Raw genomic sequence first — 22,262 nt, forward strand, 5'->3', positions numbered from 1 at the left:
TTTAGTATCAGGAGATACTACATCCAGAGACAACAAAATCTAAACCTTTGCTCCGTGGCCTTTGGCCCATTTCTAAATATTGCAGACATCTGATGTTTGAGGGATGTAACTGACAGAGAAGCAAAAGAAAAAACAAACTAGGCGCAAACGTAGAACTTGTAATTTATCTTTTGCTGCCATACTTTTCAAACAGAATCATGCAATGGTAATGAACACTTTGATTAGAAATAAATTAGCTACGACTGAGGAACAACGCATCTGATGCTTAACAACATATGGCATGCAGTTTAAATATACAGTTTTCCAGCTAATGTATTCATGTCACAATTGCAGACTTAAAAATGCTAAATTAGTAATTGAGAACAGGGAGAGAATGGAAAAAGAAACACATAGGCTAATCTGCACACTAAAAACTCCAGGGTTAAAGTCAACCCAACTTGTGTTGTTTTTAACCCAACCAATGGGTCAAATAAGGACCAGCCCAAATCTGGGTTGTGTTAACCCAAAAACTTGAGTTACTCATTTTAACCCATAATCTGTGTTAAAAAGTCTACCCAAAACGTGAGTTACACCTACTATCATTCTGGGTTATTGTAACCAAATGTAACCCAAGTTATGGGTTGTATTCATTTAGCCCATTCTACACATAATTTGAGTTATACCAACTATTATTCTGGGTTATCATTTACTCAATGTAACCCAAGTTATGGGTTGTATTCATTTAGCCCATTCTACACATAACTTGAGTTATACCAACTATTATTCTGGGTCATCATTAGTCAAGGTAACCCAAGTTATGGGTTGTATTCATTTAGCCCATTCTACACATAACTTGAGTTGTAGCAACCATTTTTATGGGTCATCATAGTCAAATGTAACCCAAGTTATGGGTTGTATTCATTTAGCCCACTCTACACATAACTTGAGTTATACCAGCTATTATTCTGGGTTATTGTAGTTAAATGTAACCCAAGTTATAGGTTGTATTCATTCAACCCACTCTACACATAACTTAAGTTATACCAACTAGGATTCTGGGTTATTTGAGTCCATAAAGTTGGTTACACATGTATACTCCACTTAAACCTTATTTAGAAAACAGAATTACATGATGTATTGCATTACGCTCTGTACTAATTAGAATATATAAAAATAAACAGATGGAAATGTTTGCAAAAATTTATTTGCATAGTTTGGTTGTATGTGCCTATTAGCGGACACAACATTGTACAAGATTGTAGCAAACAGTGTACCAAACAGTGTACAAAAGCTGATAAAGGTCTGTCTTGATACATACACACATGTCACATAACTATCAAGATTTTATTGACACTAAACATTTGGTCCAAAACGGACACTCCTGGGGCAGAAGTTAAGATGTTGGGCAATTGACAATTGCAGTGCGAAAGAATTTAGACACTTTGGACTCTGGTCCCTCGATGTTAAAAACAAGATGCTGGAGCAGCTGCCATGCACTAGAACACTCACTTGGATAATTGTGGTCAAAGACATAAAATGCCTTAAAGCAAACGTCAACTGCTCCAAGGAGTGTGTTCTGTGGGAGTGCCTGACCTGCCAATATAAGGAAACACTGTGTGGCACATTTGTGGGATTCCCCGAGCGCCAGTACACTGGGGAAGGTCCTTGCTCCAACCTGCTTCAGGTACTCCACCAAGTTTGTCCCAATCTAAGACAGGCACAAGGAAGAGAGAAAGAAAGATATTACAAGCGAATATTTGTGTCATAAGAGGGGTGGTGGTGGGGTCGCTGCTTCATGTCTCTCAGATAAGGGTTTCTGGCCTGAAAACCATTTATAATAAAATGGTATGGCAACATTTGCCCTCTCAAGAGTTATGTGTCAGAGTAAATCAATGTCATGCATAAACCTGGACACAAGACATTCAGTAACTGGGATTTCATGAGCATAATAAGAACATTATACAGTAGTTATAAAAAAAACAAAAGCTAAAATGTTTCCACGGACGAGGCCACGCCTTGCCATAGACACATCTGTCCTTGTACAGATATGTTGGTGAGACCTGGTGTGGAGTGAATTCATAAGTCTAATCTAGTATGTGAAATTGTACTTACAGGCTTGAGGTCGATGAAGGCTGCCTGGGACTCAATTATTGTAGTCCGCACAGTTTTTTTGTTGACCCTCCGTGTGACAGTCGGCATCATAAGAGGTAGCAGCCTGAGGGCCAGTTCCCCTTTGGCATCTGTAGATTAAAGATATTCTATGCTTCAGTATGGTATGGCTTTAATTGGGTTAAGTTAGACAAAACACAACTGTGGTAAAAAAAAAAAAATCCATCAAATATTAACAGTTGATTGTTGTTCTTTTTTCTGATTTCAAACTCTTAACTCCCATTTACCCATGTTGGAGAAAAGCCAGACAACAACAAAGGAAACTAATTCTGAAACATTTCCCAGAAAAATAGCTCATACTTACCAGCTGTCATGTCGTCTATTGGAATTTTAGCAAGTTTCCCCTCTTCCTTGGCCAGATGAAGAACCCTCTCAGCGTACAGGGGCAACCATGTTTCAAACAGCTTTGGTGCAGCTTCCCCATACAGCACCAAGAAATCCTGTGATATCTAAAAAAAAAAAAAAAAAAAAAATATATATATATATATATATATATATATATATATACATATATACATATATACATATATATTAATTTAATGCGATGGCTACCATCGTACTAGCAGGGAGGTGAGATATGTAATGTATTTTCATTGTATGCATGGATTACAGCAAAGTAAATTCTAAAGACTTAACAGGTTTTGTATTTTTTGAAAAACTGAACATGCCAGAGGGCTGAGATTTTCTTTTATGAAATATTTACAACCAGAATTTTAAATATTCTTTAATCTATTCTTATAGTAACTAAAACCGAAAGCAGGCAATCTACAAGCCTACAACACGTCGCAGCGCGCCATACATGACACGCTGCCACAGAAGTCATATTTAGTAATATGAGATCCAAAACACTGAAATCCTGGAGACTGAGAACTTTAACACATGTGTGTATGCGATATGCATCAGTGGACCCATACCATGCGTGGATCGGTGAGGTGAGGGTACTCGTGGATAACCAGGTGCATGTCCTTCGTCCCACCGTCCCGTATCCACTTGGCTCTGTACACCGCAGTGGCCTTCATGTACTCCATGACCATCGAGTGTGGCTCCGTGTTGGATTTCAGCCATTCTATCTGTTGCTGTGACCGCTCTTCTGGATCACTCGATTCTACAGAAAAACAAACACAAAAAAAACCCCAACAATAACAACAACTAAAAGTAAACATACATTTGTACCCCCTTGATTAAAGTTGGCACTGTTATAGCCAATACATAGCTGCACTTTGTGGAACAGGTGCAACTATGGTGACTTTGAAAACACTTTCAATACCCAAGGGTAAGTGTAAATTCATAGTATGTTAAAGACCGACAGTAATGGGGGAGAGAGATGGGAGGGGGAACACGCAGCAAAAGTTGGTGGGCTCGGCAGTCGAACCCGCAACGCCACCAGGTTGCACAGGGCGTACTGTATGCATATCACATAATCACAGTGCACCTTAATCGAACCCGTAATGCTGAGCGCCAAGCAGAAAATCTATGTAATCTCATAGGGCATCTTGGACCAAGTCGATTAGCACTATTTCTTCACTTTCTTCACTGCCAAGTCAAGAACACCCAAGAGAAACATACTAATCTAATGCAGTAGAATTTGTGACATTTTCAATCCTTGAAAAACACTTTGAAATGTTTAAGACTCAAAACTAGTTAAGAGAAATTGGGAGCTTTTGTTACCTGGTATGAATGGTCTTGCTGGACCTTCTTCAGATATCGCACCACGTGACCCAGACCCACTGGACTTCTTCCGGACATTTCTAAGGCGTTCTTCTAGATATCCAGTAGCTGGATAGTAGATGGTTTTGCCATCTCTCGTCACTTTTCGGCTTTTAGTTAACCACATTTCCTGGAAATAAAGAAAGAGACCGTTCCTTATCCCAGAGGAAAATGTAGATGCCTCCCCTCTCCTATTAGAACGCCGTAGCATATACAAAATTCTCAGAATGAAATAACAGAGTGGTGGACTCACATAGCCACTGGGAGATCCGTCATGCAACGATGGAAAGGTCTGAATCAAGGACTCTGCCAGGGACTCTTTTATGTGCATGGCCGGCCTGTAAACATAGAACATATTCATTAATACAATACCTGCGGGGACACAATAGGGAAACTATACTAACACTACAAATGTAACCCCCCAAATATGAAACAGCAGAGAAAAGGCAGATCTTCAAGTATAGCACTCAATTTATTCAGTTATAATAAAGATGGCATGCTACTTGCATATCCGATCTGTGATGCGCGTCCGAGAGTCATGTACGCACAGCGAGGACGCACAGAGCGCCGTCCTCTGTCCTATTGGCTGAAGGCAACACCGAAGCCCCTCCACCAATGAGGAGAGGCTCTCCACCCTCATTAAGAGGTGGTCGAATACAGAGATAAGCAAATTTGCCTTTTCTCGAGAAGGGGAGAGAGATGGAACTCCATTTATGGTCAGCACACTTTGTCTTAAAGGGTACTAACAAAATATATAGATTTTGGATTTTTATGTGCATTTAATGCAATCACTGACTATAACTTTAAAAATAGGCAATCTGAAAGCTCACATGTTAGTGGATTTCTCCAGAGTGTGGATGCTAGGGTTTTATGTTTTGACATACCTATCTCCACACTTTTCTATCAGAGTTGACACCAGAATCTGCACAAGTGAAATTCGCTGCCTTCTTGTAAGGACACCCTTTTGATCCAGGCTGTTCACAATGTCTTCACCACTAGAAGCCAGAACCCCCCGGATATCCTGAGGAAAAAATAGCAGAGAAAAACAAGAACAGCTGTTAAGAAGTCAAGTTATGGTTAAAAGGTGAATATTTGATGTTCCAAAAAAGTATGCATATTCATTTACTAGCAAAGTTGGGAGGGTGTGGTAGTAGAGTTCAGAACATACAGTGACTGTAGACTAAGGCCCCAGCTACATGGAGACGATTTCAGGTGAATCCACAGGTGTTTTGATGATCTACAAGCCCACAACACCTGGTGTTGCGAGGCGTGGTGGGCTTGTAGATCATCAAAACACCTGTGGATTTGTCTCCGTGTAGACAAGGCCTAATATTTTCCCATCTGCCTCTGTTTTATCTGTAGTCTGGTGACTCTGGTCATGAAGGCAGCTTCATGAGTCCCAGACGTCCATTCCCTCAACAATATCAACAGCAACACCACCACCACTTACAAAAGTAGGTGCGCATTGCCTCAGATTCAATGTGAAAACCGGCTCTTCTGATTCCTCCATGGGGGATGGAGTGGAGACATCACCCGTAGAGGATGGGGGGGAATTATCAGTTGGTTCGGCGCATGGTGGAGCAGCATTTGAAGCCTTCAGGGAAATACACATGAAGAAATAGCAGTTAGATGTGGTAAAGAGGTTGATTTTGTACTACACTCATGAGTTATTCTTGTCTGAAGTGAACAGTGCATCATATTCCAAGTTGAGATGACTAGTGTCATGGGTTAGACTAATTGTTGGTGACCAGTGTGTTCATTGGCCCATGTCAAGTGTCATATAACCCGAATAAATGATGCATCCTTGTGATCAGAGTGATGGTCTTCTTGCACTGTACCTGAACCATGCACCTGATATACTGATTCCAGGGCTTAAAGCAAAAATAAATCCCAAGACTGAAATGTGATTTTCATCGCCTTAGATTTTAACCATTATTTCATGATTTAACTATTGGAAAATAGCAGACATACAAGCTCAGAGGACATCCATAGAATCGGGTAAAAATATTCAGATTTGCACAAAAATAGCAGATCTACAAGCTCGCAGCACGGCACTCTGTGCTGCGCTGTGAGCTTGTATATCTGCTATTTTTCAATATTTAAGGCATGAAAAGAATGGTTGTTGTACAGGTTTAAGCCCTGTAATCCCCTCAAGTACAAATGTGAGTGTGCTTGCTATTAGGGCTGGGACGATATGCTTTTCTCACGATTCGATTCTTCTACGATTTTTTGTATGTCGATTCGATTTAAATTGCGATTCTACAATACTGCAGATTATCTCGATTTTTAGCCTGCTTTTGTAACTCCAGTGAAACAGCTGAATTAATATGATTTCAGGAACCATATTTCCACAAAAATTACACATCACAAGTCAGTTTTTATGTTCTGCCCATGATTCTGCCCAGTAACTGAGGCTAGGATAGCCTGATGCATCAGCCGCTTATTTCATTACATTTCAAAAAGCGTCTAAACACCAGCCGTAGAGATTCGTTTGCTTCCGGGAGGCGGTTGCTTCCGTTTGCTTCGACTAATCGCTGCTGCTTGGCGATGACGTATGCTATGCGCCGGAAGCCGGGTGGTTTAGCATTGTAGTCTGTCCAAAAACGTCTTTGCCCTCCAAAAAATTCGTCAAACATGCTTCTTGTTCTGGCTTTAAGTCTTCAATATCCGGAATAGTTTCAAGCACAGAGCGTATAGCTTCGCCGACATCCATCTCGTCAACTGTTTACCGCAGTTTGGGAACTACACCGGTATTTAAGTTTGGGCGCTTCAGTTCAACGTCATCGCCCGTCATCGCCACATCTGCTCGCTGATTGGTCCGTCCGCTCTGGCGGACGGAGCAAACCGAAACGCATTGCTAGTGTCCTGACTACATTGTTGAGGCAAATGAAATTTGCCGGAACCAGTAGGCGGCGCTAGCCTGGCTAAGGCTAGGAGGCTGCATTGAAATAAAAACATTTTGCCCCCTGCTGGAGAAAAGTGGTAAAAGTAAAAGTAGAGTAAAAATCGATTTTTAAACAAAAAAAATCGATTTAAATTGTTAAGCAAAAAATCGCGACACATATGTGAATCGATTTTTTTCCCACCCCTACTTGCTATATCTCTTTATACCACGTCAAAGTGTCACAGTGGAGTGGTTAGTTGAAAAACAGTTGAGAAGATAACACAAGATTGTACACAACAAGATTACTCACACTTCCAATTCCATACTTACATTTTTTCCTCTCTCTGGTCCGGTTTCCCATGATTGATGGGAAGAAAAAAAGTGGTCCAGTTTCCCTTGATTGGAAAGAAAAAGAAAAAGAAAAACAAAAAAGAAAAAACTTGTCCTGATTGTCTTGCATTCTAATTTTTGTACGACAGGAATACTAACTGTTATACAAGTGGGGGTATTTACAAGTGAGGGTATCTACAATCTGCAGTGGGAGTTCAGATCCCTAACTGCTGTCTAAAAAAGCCTGTAACGCAGAGAGATGCACAATGTGGCATCATTCTCTCTGTATGACTGCACTGCGTGCAGTGGGTGGTGATCAAGAAGCTCATTCACATCAATTGCTTCAATATTGTGTGTGGCACTGACACTGTAGGCAAACAGATGCTTCACAAATGCAATTGTTTCCCACCTCTGCACAACAAGTTTGATTTTGGAAGTGCCTGGTTCTTCAAGAATCAAAATGGCCTTTATAAGGCCAAACTGAGGCTCTCCATCCTGATCATTGGACATAAATACAGTCATGCCTGGTCTATATTCAGTTCCTTTAACTGTGACCCTCGTTGCAACATAGAGTTCACTGAAAAGGGGAATTCCTGTCAGACCACTTTGGATATCTTTATAGCCTTCAAGATTGGCCAGAAAGGTTGTGTATCCTGGACCTATTTCTGTGTTTTCCCTTAACACAGACCCACAAATGAAACCATGGCACTGCATTATCTGATGTCTATGTGCCATCGTTTTGCAAATGTTGCGGAAGTTGCAAGTGACATGACTGACACGTTTGAAGAAGCCATGTTTGCCTTCAAAACGCATTGCCCACAACTGTTTCAGGGGTCCGAGTTTTCTAATTACTCTTGGATAATGGAGCATAAAATGATGTTTTGGAAGCAGATGCATTTGAGGATAGAGTTCCAGGAAAAGTGTGTGATGTTCAGCAATGATTGCATTCAGATACCATGTTGCTGCGTGAGTTACAGATGGGGAGAAGATAATCTCCATGCACATGAGCAACAGTATGAGAAGCTCCCATTCCTTGTGATCAGTGGGGATGAGATCACCCAACATTATAGGAAGTAGCCTCAGCAAGCACCACATCTGGGCTGCAGACTGATGCATGGCACCGTAAACGTTCTTTAAGTCAGTTTTGCTTATTACGGAGGGCTTGTTTCCCACATCGCAAAAGCCATAATCAAAACTTGTGATGCGGTAGTTCAGCTGGTCTAGCGTGATAAGCTTTTGTTCTATGAGCTTGTTCAACAGAAGCTTGACTTCCAAAGCAGATATTCCTTCAAGAATATCATGCATCACATCAACAGCAATATTGTCTGTCACATGATAAAAAGACAGGCTATTGAGGACACTGTCTCTCTTCAGGCCTGTCAGAGAGGCGTCGTTGGTCTGCACATCTGCCTCGTGAGTGTCAATGTCACGAAACAGCGTAGGATCTTCCTGTGTCTGTCTTCTCAAAACATCTTTGTGCACTCTGCACAACCGACACGGATGGTTTCCCACAAAAGACTCAATGTAGCCGAGGATGCCATTCATGCCCAAATTGTCTCCCACTATCTGCAAAAGTGTAAATTTCACAACACCTTGATAGTTCTGGGTGTTGACTGTGATGCCATCCGTCTCAAGACACCTTATTTCTTCCACAATAGGCCGCAAGACATCATCTATGCTATATGCATTCTTTAGGTCATCTGAATTGTATACAGCTAACAAAAAGTGGGATTGCAAGCTGGACAGGAGGTGCGGTGGCAAACTCTTCAAAATGAAATATATGAATCCTAGCTTGTGGACACCAGTTTTAGACCCCAGTGGATTAACTGTTTCACAGTCATCATTATACAGGAGCAGTGGGATGGACACCTCATTCAAAAAGAGTGGGTGAGCTTTACACAACTCTCCATCAAAAACGTCCTCAAGAGTATCCCTCTCTTTCCGCTGCCATTCCAACATTACATCTAAAATGCCAGGAATTTCTAGTAACTTAGCTAGAAGTGGCTTGAGTGGAATGCGGTGATAGGTGTCACGAACAGTAACCTGACGTACATTGCCAGTGGCAGAGTCCCTCTGTTGAACATAGGAAACGCCTGGAAGCGCCTGCTCAATCGGCTGAATGTAGTTCCCTGTTTCTGTGAAGTATTTTATTTGTTTGTAGTCCGTCTCCAACCCTTTGAAAGGCTCAGCTGCTTCCACAAACTCCTGGCTGAGTTCCTCTACTAGTGGGCTCTGATCATGTCCAAGCTGACTAAACAGTGACATTGTTTTTGTCTGTAGTCTGCCCACAATATCTCCTATTAAACTAGCGGTGTGTTGAACCACATAGTTAACATTTGAAAATGTCTGGGAAGACTTAGACCTAAGATGAGCTAAAAAAAGGGCAGCTCTCTCTGTGATCCCTTCTTGCTCTAGTTCATCCCATTCTACTTCCGCTTCTTCTGCCTGTTCGACGTCAACTTGTTGTACGAGCTCTTCAGCATTGGAAACGCTGGCAGTCTGATTTGGTAAATCAACAGGCTGGGCCGGGGCCTGGTTTTCTATATGCTCGCGCTGTATGTGCCTTCTATAGCATCTCATGAAAGAAAATGTTCTGCCACAACCATTTTCACAACACTGGAAATATGTTGAGGAATTATTTACATTGTGTGCTGTGCGAAAATGTAAAAACAGACACTTCCATTCCCCAATAATAAGTCGTTTACATTTAAAGCACACGTGTGCCATGACTAATCAATGTTGTACACTCCTTAGCTTAATGCCGACTTACATATTCCCTAAAAAGCTTCAGGAATTTTAGCTGGGGGCCAATTTTGGGGATCAGGTGTCTTATTGTTTCCTCGTCTAAAAGGGGAAAGGACTCCTCGTCAATATCTTGTTCTGAAAGACAAAACAAAACACAACACAAAATAAAGACTTTACAATTTTTACAGTGATCCAATTTTAAATAATGCTTGCAATTTCAATGGCAGCATGTGGTTTCTAATTAACACATTTTTTTCTACAAAATAAGAATTGCATCTACAATTATGCCAGCAATTAAGATAAAAATGAAATGCTTGTAGATGTTATTTCTCATCATTATGCATATTCTTCCTCAGACTTTTCAGACTGCTGCCCTCAAAATAATTATTTGACCTGGGGACAATGTTGTTCCATACAATCAGATCCTTCTGTTTGAATTGGCTTGGATGCATAAGCTTGCAATAGTTTGTCTAGATTAAAGATATTTAGTTAGCAATTCATGGAAAGGTCAAAGTGCTCACCTTTAAAACTGTCAACTAGGTCGGGAAAATTCCACTCGATTAGCTTCTCTCTGACGAAGCTGTCCATGGGGTTCACCTGAAACAAATAATGTATAAACATTCAGAGTGTAATTGGGGGGGGGGGGGGGGGCAGGGTATTTTCCTAAATAATTGTGGTCCCAGAGAAATAAATGCCATTAAATGGGGTTGACTGAGTCTCCACCTCTCGTTTCGGGTGGATTGTGTTCAGCTCTCAGCGTTTCTATCGTTCATCAAACCTCTGTGAAAGTGATCGAAACACATCGTAGTCATGGTGAAAGTTGTTTGTGTGGACGGCTGCTCTGCAGTGAGAACAGAGCCTCTAGTGGCCGTGTGTAGAATGCAACTCGCGCACGCGGCGCGTTAAGGCCCCTACACACCGAACGTGGTTTGCGCGGCGGTTACCGCGCGGCGTCGCGGTGGATTCCGCAAGGTTCCGCGGTGAGCGGGCGCAGACGCGCGCAGAGCAGGGCGGCGGTGCGGCGCGCGAGCGCGAGTTTTTCCAAGCGACAGAGCCGGAATTATTTGCGCGCTTGGATCCGTCCGAAGTGTAGCGATGTTTTCAGCAACGCAGCTCTCTCCACGCCTGCCCCTTCCTGGTGAGATCGCGGTACACCCGCACACGGATGTCCCAAAGTTCGGGACGCTGCGCGATCATTGGCTGTGTCCGAAACCACTCCCTAACCACTATATAGTGCACTATATAGTGACCACGCCATTTTGTAGTGGTGTCCGAATGTTTAGTGTCCACCGGTGTCCACTATATAGTGCACTACATCTATCCCACAATTCACCGCGAAATGTAGTGACCATCCGATGGTCACTCACCGGAGCAAGATATCCCATCATGCATTGCCAGAGGTTCTCTTGGCGCGGAGAGTAAATTAAATACGGCAAACGGACGGGAGACTGTGTACAAATGTTAGTATTCTATATTTTATTTTATTAAATATTTCGAACCAAAAGACTCTAATTTAATAAAAATGCAGTAGTAGATGGACAAATATTATGTGAGACAACGTTATTGTGGTACGTTTTAATTAAGCGACAGCGATGACGTAATTACCGGCGCCAAGAGAAGTGTCCGAAAGTGTCCGATTTTTTTTCTGTTGAGTTCACTATGTAGTGCACTACATTTATTTCCCTATGTAGGGAGTAAGGAATGAGTGAGTGATTTCGGACACAGCCATTGTGATGAGTTTATCCTCCATCTTTGCGCTTTGTGTCGCTGTTCAGCAGCCTGCACTCACGTGATCCCTTTTTCCAAACGGGCCTCTCCTATTGGACGCGCGAGGATGACGTCACAGTGCGCCGCGCCCGAATTGAAAAATTTTCAATTCGAGCGATGTATATTACAGGCCTTACAGGCCTAAGTGCACTAACGTCGCGGTTTACAGTTCATAAGTTGCATTATTACATCCGAGAAAAACGGGGAATCGGGGGTAGTGGGGGAAATGTACCCCAAGCAATGCAACAATATGTTAGCTGTGGCAAGCAGCTAGCTAGACGCTAGCTAATGTGCTAGCCTAGCCCCATGAGATGTTTATTCAACTCGACAAACAAGACATATGTCTCTGCAAGATTATACAAACTACTTACCTTGTATTATATTCGATACAATTCTGGCGTGTGTTTGGTCTCTGTCGTGTCGTGTCGTTGTAGCTCGCTCTGATGTCTGATCTGGCTGCTGCTGCTGGGCGGGAGTGTGACTCAGGCAGCGCGCGCTTGCAGGAGACGGAGGAGGTACTCCGCGCATCCGTTCCAAAGAGGATAAAGTGTGTGTGTGTGGGTGTGGGTGTGTGTGTGTGTGTGTGTGTGTGGGTGTGTGTGTGTGTGTGTGTGTGTGTGTGAGAGAATTGGAACGGATAAAGAGGGCGGGCTCCAGACCGGATCGCACAGTTGTTGTTTTTTCTGGATTAAAACGTTTATATGACATTATTAATATAAATAATAACGATTAAAATAGTGAAGTAATAGTAATAGTAAAAACCTGCATCAATTGCATTATTTACTCCACAAAATAAATATAACCATTATTTTTTATTTTATTTTCATTTATTCATTTATTCATTTATTTATTTATGTTAAATTAAGTTGACAACAGGTTTAATTATTCAATCAGTATATCAGTTCATAACTCTGTAACCAATTAATGGGTTGGTTTCCGGAAAAGAACCCATAAACTTTACCCAAGTCTACCAACTCATAAATTAGGTTATAAAGAAAAACCCCTATAACCCAAGAAATAGTCATTGTTCTGGAGAAATAACACAGAAATTTAACCCAACACAAGTAGCCCAGAAACTGTGTAAGCAAATTAACCCAAGTGTTTTTAGTGTGTGCCTCTTTTCCCACACAAGGGACCGGGAGAACACAGGCTACGTTGTACCCCCCTTTCCTTCTTCCCCGAGTTCTCCTTTATGTATTCAAATTCACTTCAGCAGCATAAAATTCTCCCAAGAGACAGCATTGTCCTCCTGCTTGTCCCTTGGGCTTCCCATCTCTCAGTAACATCTCTTCACTCCACTCAATTTAGCCCTACACGTAGCAGCAGACAGACTTTCTCCACAGCACCCTCTTTATAAATAGTTCAATGCAATTTGAAGAAAATTAATCAAAACGCTTTTTTTAAAAAATAAAAAAAAAACACAGAATGCAGACAATGTTTAAAGCCTTAATGCAAATTATTCCAGTTCTCAGCCCTTTTAGTAGGACAGTCTGAAACAAATGCACTGAATAGCCTTTCACTGGCTTTAACCCCTGAATAATAATCTCGGTTGTGTTATTATGTGTGAAAACAAAGGGTACACACATTTCTCCCTCTCTCTCTGTCTCATTGCATTCAAGAAACACAGAATGGCAAATTTTCCACCGATGGCTGAGCCGCAATTGCAGTTACAAATGTACGAACGCCATACTTTCATAATAACGCGGTCCAAATGTTTCAAAAGGCGCGTAGGTCTGCTCTAGTGAACTTGAATGTGTGGTCTTTGGTGCATAAAGTAAGCATAAGGCCAACTCCACAGCAATGAGGCCTTACTGAATGAAATGAAAAGCCTAAGGCACCAGAGTTAATATATTAACACGGGGGAGGACTAACACACAAAATACTCAGAAGCGAAAAAAGAACAAATGATTACTGTAGTAATAGAACACTGCTGTATTTGACAAAGCCTTCATAACAAAGTGGCGGTCATAGTCTGTAATGTTTTAGGTAAAAGTGGATTAATTTCATAGGGCAGTGTGGGCTGTTATCAAGAGCCCTTCACCTCAAGAAAAATCATCACATAAACCACTTTTTACGGGAGCGATCCTATCACATTCAAAGTATCACAATATTATCATATCTATTCACTGCTAGCATGATGCAAATAGGCTCAATGGCATGCTTGCCTCTACAAAACTCTCCCACAGGGTTCTAATAAAACAGTACAATTTCCCCACTCTCCATTCTCCCGCAGAAACGTACCGGGCTGCAGCCCTGTGATCTGCGACAGACAAAATGAGACGCAGCAGCTACAACAGAACTGAGACGCAGTCGGCGTATTCCCCGCGCTCCTTGAATAGATAATGCTTTCCTTCACATTCCTTTATTCTTTCAAAAAGAATGCATCAGAGGCCAAATATTAATTCTTCTCGTCATATGGAGGAGCTACACAAGTGGCATACTAGGATGGGCTTTTGAATGATTAAGGGAACACATAAAGGGTTTCTCGCGGAGCTTTGAACTTTCTGTAGAGTTCGGAGCACTCTCAACTTATTCCCCACTCTGCAGGAGACTTGATGTTAAAAGACAACATTAATGAAAGCTCTGTAACAGGTAGAGACAGAGGGATTAATGCAATCTAAACACAGCAAGCCTCTCAGAACTGACTCTGGCTGGAAGGTGAATGGGGAAACACTTTTCCTCACTTCTCCTCTTTCCTCCCACCATGAATCTCCTTTAAAGAAATGCCAATAGATCTGATTGCCTAATTCTCTATTCACTCCCTCCCTTCCTCCCTCCCTCCTTCCACAGGCCCATAAAGATGCACGTGCTTGTGGGGGGGTGGGGGGGGATCACTTCAAGGAATGACATTGACTGGGGAAGTGCTGACTTGCACCACTGTTTGTCTTTTGATGTGAGAGATCAAATCAATGTACACGCCGTTCTCCGAGCAATGTGCAGCCAGATTAGCATTAGCCTGAAGGTGCCTGCTTGCCCTCAATCATTAGCGTTTACGTCTGACTCTCCAAATAATCAGGATTTACTCAGCGTCGCCGTGAGCCGCATTGATAGGTGCAAAAGCAGCGTAACATTTAGGACGGAGGGTGGTGTAAGGTTGTCATAATGAGACTAACACCCACATAAGCCACAGACAGCGCCTGACAGTGACATTTTTTATTGGTGTGAGCTGCGTTATTTGTCACTGGTCTGGTGTGCAATGGTGCTTTCACATGGAAAATACCACGATGAGATCTCCTGAGTGCTTAAGTCAGATGGATTGAATGCTCTTGAACACTGATAAAGGTTGATTTCAGGTTGTGCCAACATTATTGTGGGCAAACTAATGCAGAATAATTATCATATTTTTCCCTGTCAAAACCCAAAACAATGACGTATTTAACGATCTAAAGTGGACCTTTGCATCATCACCGGGAAATAAGAGTGATGGGTTCATATTTGAGTATATTTAGATTCATACACACGTCACAAGCGCAATTCCTCAATGTCTCGTCAGAGTGAGAACAGAAGTACTCAAACAATAAATTGCGTAGAAAAAAAAACTATTAACGGGTGGAACTTGAGATTAAAAAGGCATAAAGATCTTGGCAGTGCATTTCTGCCACATTTGAATTCATAGTGTTTGCCTGTAACTTCATGCTAATGATCAAAGTTGAGGGGGGGATTCTCCAGAGTGCAAGTTATGAAGATGAGATGAGGAGAGAGAGAGAGAGAGAGAGAGAGAGAGAGAGAGAGAGAGAGAGAGAGAGAGAGAGAGAGAGAGAGAGAGAGAGAGAGAGAGAGAGAGAGAGAGAGAGAGAGAGAGAGAGAGAGAGAGAGAAAGTGCTTTGCTGCCCTGCTTTGAACACTTTTACACTTTCCAACAAGCTTTGTTTTTTAATTGGCTGAAATTAATCTTAGGGATGTAGATGCCTGATTTGCATTCATTAAAACCCAACCAAAAGAAGTCATGCTTAATTCCAATCAAATTTGCTTAATTATGCATGGCGAGATATTCCCAAATGAGCTGTGGATTTTTGTTAGACCCCCTTTTTTTTGTTTCCTATAGCAAATAAAATGTAATGAAGCTGTCTTTTTGTGTTTTACTGAATGTTGAGGAGCATATGAGGAGCACCTTGAGCCCGGGCTGAAAACAATATTACTGCTAAAGTAATTATAAGAATCTGCATTTTTCATTGTTAATTGTGGATGTCAGCATCATTAATTTTAATTTACGGCAGGCAATAAAATTAAGAATACTTTGTGCTGATGTTTTAAATCATGCCTGTGAAGGGGACACATAATGCAACTTAAATCTCAAGTAGATATTGATTGGGGTGGATGGTCTTTTCTATGAATCTTAAATAGGCAGACGCTGGGAATCTGCTTGAGACTTCACTTTTACGAGTTAACTCCGGCACCAGATAGCAGAAGTGCAATACAATTAAAGAAGTGTCAGTTTATGCACACACGCATATGTGCACGTTCACACACACTTAATCAGCTAACTGCCTCACAACAGAATGATGTTGAACCAGATAACAGTCCTCATAAAGAAGTGAATGCAATAACAACATAATCTCACCATGACTAACATCTTTATGACGAGTTTAGAATAAGAACACGTCTGCATATCCAGAATAAAAACGCGTCTCCGTCTTGCTTCCTATTCTGAGGAGTTTTCAGTGGCACTTGTTTTGACAGTCATATTAATTAGATTGTCGGACATTGTCAGACTGTTTGCAGACGTAGAACGAAAGCAGAATGGCGGGGATTGAGGTGCGGTACTGTACTGTGCTGGGTCTATGGGGGATGACATTATGTGTTTCTGCTCCAACACTTGATTTATAGCTTCATTTGGACCGCACTTGTACGAAACACATCCTGCTGCTGCAGGAGCCTTAGTGCATTGTAGTCTGAAAACAAAGGAAGAATAAAATTGATCTTTCTGGACACACACAAAATCAATGAATGGCTATTTCCTGTTTCATGGCATGTTAGTCCAACTGACTTGCTCAATCCTTGAACTTTCCTTGTGTCCTCGTTGCTGGAGAGGAAAGGTCTTTGGCGTTCAGTGGAAACTTAAGATGATGTCATTTCAGAAGCCTTGGATGACAGAATTTTAGTTTTAACTCTACGCCTTGACCCTAAAAGGAAAATACCAAAAGGGCCTTGTGTTGTTTGAAATAATTGAGCTTATGCCTAGGTTTATAATTTGCATCTTGTCAAGGTAGCCTACTTTTCAATGAAATAACACTGATGCAACCGCTACAATCGGAGCAGAAACAAACAAAACAAAACCGTGCTCACAAACGCATGTCTTGAAATGTGTGGACCCATTCCACATGTTTCCCATTATTCAGGAGGATGTGTTTGTACCTGTTGTACAATGCATTCTGTTCTTCAACAAGGTGATTAGGTTTCCAACACAAAAAGACTCTACGGTGATGTTCAATTGTTCTCCTTCTGGCTGGCTGTTAGCCAGCAGCTCCTTCATGACACATGGAGCTGGTACTATCAGCTCCCCTCTCCTCTTCCTGCCTGCTTTCCTGCCGGTGACTGAAGCAAGTCACTCTAATGCAACAATGATGGTGATTTCACTCTGCTTATCGAAGCGAGTAAGTACTTAAGCAGCTGCTTGTACTTTGATCCAATTTACTTCCTGAATGTGTGCTTCCTCATGCACAGTAAACAGGCCTGCCTAAGTTATCATTAGTTCAAAGCCAAGGCAAATAGTTCACGTGATTATTGTTTGTTCATTTTTTTTTTTTTTTTGGTTCTGTTTTGTACAGTAGCTCTGTTAACAGAAGTGAGTTAACATAAGTGACAAGCCTTCTAAATATAGGGCATATTTCAGATATCAATGTGTATGTTATGGCAATGGCTCTAATTCAATATTGCCAGAAGAGCTCTGGAGGTTGAATGGGGAAGCCATAAGCTGAATACCGCAACCTTTAACATCATTGTGCGCTTGACTCATCCCCAAGGACAGGACAGATAAAAGATGATCAGTAAGAAAATTGATAGCACTGATTTAATAAACATCCTCAAAATGATCTCGGTGACCTGCAGGTAGTGCGGCAGTCACTCGTACTTCGCCTGGGTTAAGGAATCAAGTGAGATGATTCATTTGAGTGACTGAGGTAGTTGAGTTTGATGGATCATTCCTAAAAGCATCATTGCTAATCTTCAGCTCCTCTTTTTTAGGTTATTCACAGATCAGTGAGTTTTCCGGCTAATCCTGGACCTGACGCTGCTCTTGTCTGTGTACATGGTATTCATCATACTCTGACAGGGAGAGTCCTTCAGACGACAAATAACCTTCAGAGAGAGGAGGCAGGCAAGCAGTAGGTGTGCAGTTATTTTGGATACATTTCACAGTGGAGTAGGAAAGCTGCATGGGGAGATGTATGGTGTCCTTGTTGGGCGCGAAGAGATGGACCCCTCTCCGTTTCCTAGCATAATCATTCTGAGCCTCAGCCATGCCTTCGACAACTCAATCAGACAGCCCTCTACCTGTAAAGTGGCTGGGTTGATTTGATTGCCATTTTTATTGGATCCCGGTCACATAAATCAAACCAATGGGGACGGCTGTACAGACGTGACCACTCGTCATTCGCTAGTAGCCTTGGAAACATTGTTTCGGGGGCCGCGTGGCTGTCATCGGAGGTAAATCAGGGGTCTGAAGTTTCTTTCCTCCAACACAGGAGCACGGAGTTAAATCATCTTGAAAATTGATGTCACTGTGCCCAAGTGTTTTCACCTATCCCTTAGATAGAGTCCCATCAACTCGTGACAATGTCAGCACTTTCACCCTTCTCTTCAAAAAAAAAAGGATGTTTCCTGTCCTCGGGCCTGTTGTGGCTGATAAGAGCTGTTAAAGTTTTGACCTTTTTCATTTCAGATTTTTGTCCGCTTCTTTAGATTATAAATGCTTTGCTGCTAATCGGAACAACTACAAACTTTAAAGTTTAACCGGCAAATATGTAATAAAGTTTTTGCAGTGAGCTAGTTTTTTTTATTTTTATTTCTATCTCTCTTCAGCTACAGTAAGTCCAATAAAACCACGTGGTTTGGTTTGGCCAATTTGTACAGTCAGAGTAATCCGTCTTGTAATATAAAGTAAGTAGCCATTCTAGGTGGTAAACTCAGACACCCTGTCTTTGAAAGTTAATTCATTGTTCATCGCTAAGCACTGTCTGGCAAGCATTTTGATTCAGTGCGAAGTGATTAAGTCTATCATGTCCACCAGCGCTTACAGTGGGAACATATTAGATTAAATACAGGTAGCTAATTTCCTCCTCTGCATGGGTGAGTGGGAGTATGAATGAAAGTGATGTAAAATTAATTTAGACCTCTAAAATTTTGATCACGCCGAGGCTATTTTGGTTCTCGTGATGACAAGTAATGGGAGGTTGTTGCTTTCTAACCTCACAATATTACCACGTTTGCCTATAGGGCTTTCAGGATCAATTTCATTCAGCATAAATATCACTTGATCTGTAAAACAAATTAGAAATAATAAAAGCCGTAAAAATGCAGCCAAGCTCTATTGAGATGTCCCTTCTAGCCATGTGTCAAGACTGAAGACATTAATGATACACGGAGGAGAGAAAATTACCATCTAGGATACGTCCGAACCAGTAAACTGGTAAACAAGCTGGCCGTTAGGAGTGGGGATGATTTGAATCAACAAGGGTGAACAGATATGGATACTCGGCGCATTAGTGTTAATAGGAATAGATTATGGAGGGATTTCGTGGAGTGACCTTCAGTGCACTAATTGAAATAGTATTCCGAGTCAGCAGTGGAGTAATCAACTTAAACACAGAATCATAAATCATCATGAATAGCGCTGTCACAACCAAGCCATTAGCCTCGTGTTTTTTCCCCAGCAACCTCATGAAAATATCTGCCACACCGATCCGTAGGTTAATAGGAACAGAAATGGCATTTAGAGTCTATTTGGATCAAATGTACTGTGAGCTTGAAAGTAGAACTTTGCTAATTTGCAGGTAATGTGAATTGATGTAGTAAGGGTTGAAGATAGTTCAGGCAACGAGTCAACACAATAACTCTGCGGAGAAAAAAAGAAAAAAAAGAAAAAAAAAAACGCGAGGGAGCTCAACAGAGCCTTGGTCATAACAGTGCTTTCTGACAAGTCGTCTCTCTATGTGACCAAGGAGCCCGGCAGTGGCTAGATATGTTATCAGGCAGGGGTTAGGTAATCATGTTGGCTTAGCGTGACCTTTGTCTTTTGTTATTAATTACGGCTGACAAAAATGCAATAAATTGTGGGACCATAGAGCTACTCTTGTTCTCTCTAAGAATGTGCAGGGTGCAACTTGGTTTAGCACTGTGCAATTCACAACAGCACCATGAGAGATTGTGCAGGCTGTTAGTACACTCTACATTAGGTCTAATACACTTAATGCAATTTTATTTACTTATTATCACTTAATCCCACATTTACTTCAAGTATCATATCAATGCAGAGTGCTTTGTCAAAGTTTACAACATCTATATTAATATCAACAAGTGTTCTCGTAGTAAATAGCTTTTTAATTGCAACTAAAGTGAATGAATTAGATACTAAACAGTCGTTTAGCGTCAGTAAAATGTCTTTCACACAACAATACCCAGCAAACTTGTCAGAAATGCTGATAAGAGGGCCGATCCTGAGCGCTTACACTGCATTAATCAAATAGCAGGTCTAATTAAAAGCGCTTTAAACAAAGCGTTTTTTCTAAATGTTGCTCAGGTATGGCAATAATTTTTGATCAGCCAAGCCTGGAAGACAAATAATTAGAACTGCCACAGCGGCCTGATGAGTGATGTCAGCATCTCCGAGTGACCTTCCCCTGCTAATTAATTTTCATTCCAGGGAAAAAAGACCCCGTTGTTGCACATTATTAATTGAGTTCATGAAAAGATGCACCTGATTAATTTTTGTTGATAATACTTGTCATTCTGGCCGCCGTTCGTAATCATTTTATGGGTTTTCATCTTAGTGTTTTTCAAAGTTGATCTAAGTCATCTTTACTGGAGATTAATTTGTCCAAAGTAGAGCTAGCCTGTCCCAAAAGACAGCCGGGCTTCACTGTATCTCATTTAGGGTAAACACATGGTTCTTCTCCGTCAGCGGTTTCTTTATTTTTATTCTCCCCGCACACATTTACAGTGGACACACTGTGAGAGTAAATAAGAATAATTAACCTCAGCAATTAATAATTAACATTTATTACCACATCGTGCTGTAACTCTATAAAAATGCCAATATACTACTACTTCACGGAAGTCGGCTTTGTACAATAAAGATCTGGCATTGAAAAACTATATCTTACCTAATCCAGAAGGTCAGATGTTTATATAACTTGAGAGTCACACATTAAAGAAGAACATATGCATCACAGTGTAAAATGCTACGAAAAACTAAAGGGAAATAATGTCTGTAACATGCAAAATGAGTGAATATGTTTTCTCATGCTAACACCATTTCCTTTATGGGTCAATCTTCCTCTCAAACCCTTAGCTAAGCAAACACATCTTTAAATCTGCCATAGTGACAGCATAGCTTTCTATATTTGAGAACTATGTGACTATTTTGATAATGAGCTTTACCTTATCTTCAAGTGGCCTTGTTGTGTCATTTTGGGGACGCTAACAGCTTGCACGCACTCTTGAGGCTGCAGCAGCTTTCTCATAAAACTCCAGGAACTGCAAATCCAAAGCACATTTTATCATTAGGCTGTTAGCATTAAACATATCACACATAAAAACTGTACAGACGTAGACTTAGAACCAGATGCATTTGCATTCAGCTTGCTCTCTCGGAACTATGACACAATCGCAAAATGCCTACAAGCAGGTGAATAATTATCAAAAGGTTAGATGAAAAGGAAAACAAACTAAACAGAAAGCAATAAAATGGCTCTCTCTCATGGATGGATAAATGAATTACTACCCTTTACTAATAATAGCACAGGCTGTGCATTAGCTAATCCATATTCAGCTGTGGACCAGTCAGTGGCCACCAGAAATATAAAGCCAGAGCTCAGTACACTTTCCTATCCATCTGACATATGGTATAGTTTTTTCATTTTGTGGTAGGTGTGGGACATTAATCGTAATGAAATCCTACACTGTAATTCAACAGGGTTTGAGTTAAAGGTTCCCTTACAAACAATGGGCATTGGACAGTAACCTTATGCAGACCCCCACAGGTATGAATGTCATTTGTGCGTAACCCAATTTGAGTCTTTTTCTTCAATATTACAGTCAAAACCGACCTTTATGTTTTAGTCATAGCAACTGGGTAACTATTGTAATAGTAAAATGCCACGGTGACGCCCCATTACCATGCCAGTGTACTACAGTGCAGATTTCAGTAGTCACGGTAAAGACAAAACTACCATCAAATGCCACAACAGGCATTACTGCAATATGCCTGTTGTCATTCCAGTAACTTCCACTCTTTAGGTTTCAAAATCATGGGCATGCTGGGTGAAGTTATATTGTACAGGGGGTTTCTTTTGTGGTCGCAGGCTGCAAAAGTGTATGTTGTTGACGATGGTGCAATTGCTTTTGCATTTTATCATTCTGATGAAAACTTCTGAAAAACCTGTGTATCTTTTGGGCACCAAAAACACAGTGAACTGTTTTTTTTCTATAATATTAGTGTAATGCAGTTATTGATCTATGGTGA

The 22,262-nt window shown here is 41.2% G+C and overlaps 1 protein-coding gene across 2 annotated transcripts; it reads right to left on the reverse strand.

Moving 5' to 3' along the window:
• Window positions 1-397: 397 nt before the first annotated feature.
• Window positions 398-12,662, reverse strand: LOC311488494 (uncharacterized protein). Of its 2 annotated transcripts, XR_014699086.1 has the most exons (7): window positions 11,953-12,662; window positions 10,336-10,411; window positions 9,840-9,949; window positions 7,070-7,134; window positions 5,306-5,449; window positions 4,109-4,876; window positions 3,922-3,985 (listed from the first exon to the last, which is right to left on the reverse strand). XR_014699086.1 is itself a non-coding variant. In XM_084545232.1 (6 exons), the coding sequence occupies exons 1-6, from the start codon at window positions 4,214-4,216 to the stop codon at window positions 1,373-1,375; spliced, it is 1,056 nt and encodes a 351-aa protein (XP_084401358.1). In that variant the 5' UTR covers window positions 4,217-4,871; the 3' UTR covers window positions 398-1,372. The 2 variants fall into 2 exon arrangements, 1 of the variants encoding a protein (XP_084401358.1); XM_084545232.1 differs by lacking the exons at window positions 5,306-5,449; window positions 7,070-7,134; window positions 9,840-9,949; window positions 10,336-10,411; window positions 11,953-12,662 and adding exons at window positions 398-1,687; window positions 2,092-2,219; window positions 2,453-2,597; window positions 3,063-3,253 and having other exon boundaries at window positions 3,817-3,985; window positions 4,109-4,871.
• Between the last annotated feature and the right edge of the window lie 9,600 nt (window positions 12,663-22,262).

The sequence above is a fragment of the Chelon labrosus genome (genome assembly GCF_963514085.1).
Source record: "Chelon labrosus genome assembly, chromosome: 5".
Taxonomy (NCBI): Eukaryota; Metazoa; Chordata; class Actinopteri; order Mugiliformes; family Mugilidae; genus Chelon; species Chelon labrosus.

Bases quoted from the DNA above. Each gene is read 5' to 3' on its own strand.
- LOC311488494 (XM_084545232.1), bottom strand. From the start codon at position 4,216: ATGAATATGTTCTATGTTTACAGGCCGGCCATGCACATAAAAGAGTCC. The intron at 3,254-3,816 runs GTAACAAAAGCT...GTTTTTCTGTAG, and splicing joins AGCAAGACCATTCATACCAG to AATCGAGTGATCCAGAAGAG. The intron at 2,220-2,452 runs GTAAGTATGAGC...TTTAATCTACAG, and splicing joins AATAGACGACATGACAGCTG to ATGCCAAAGGGGAACTGGCC.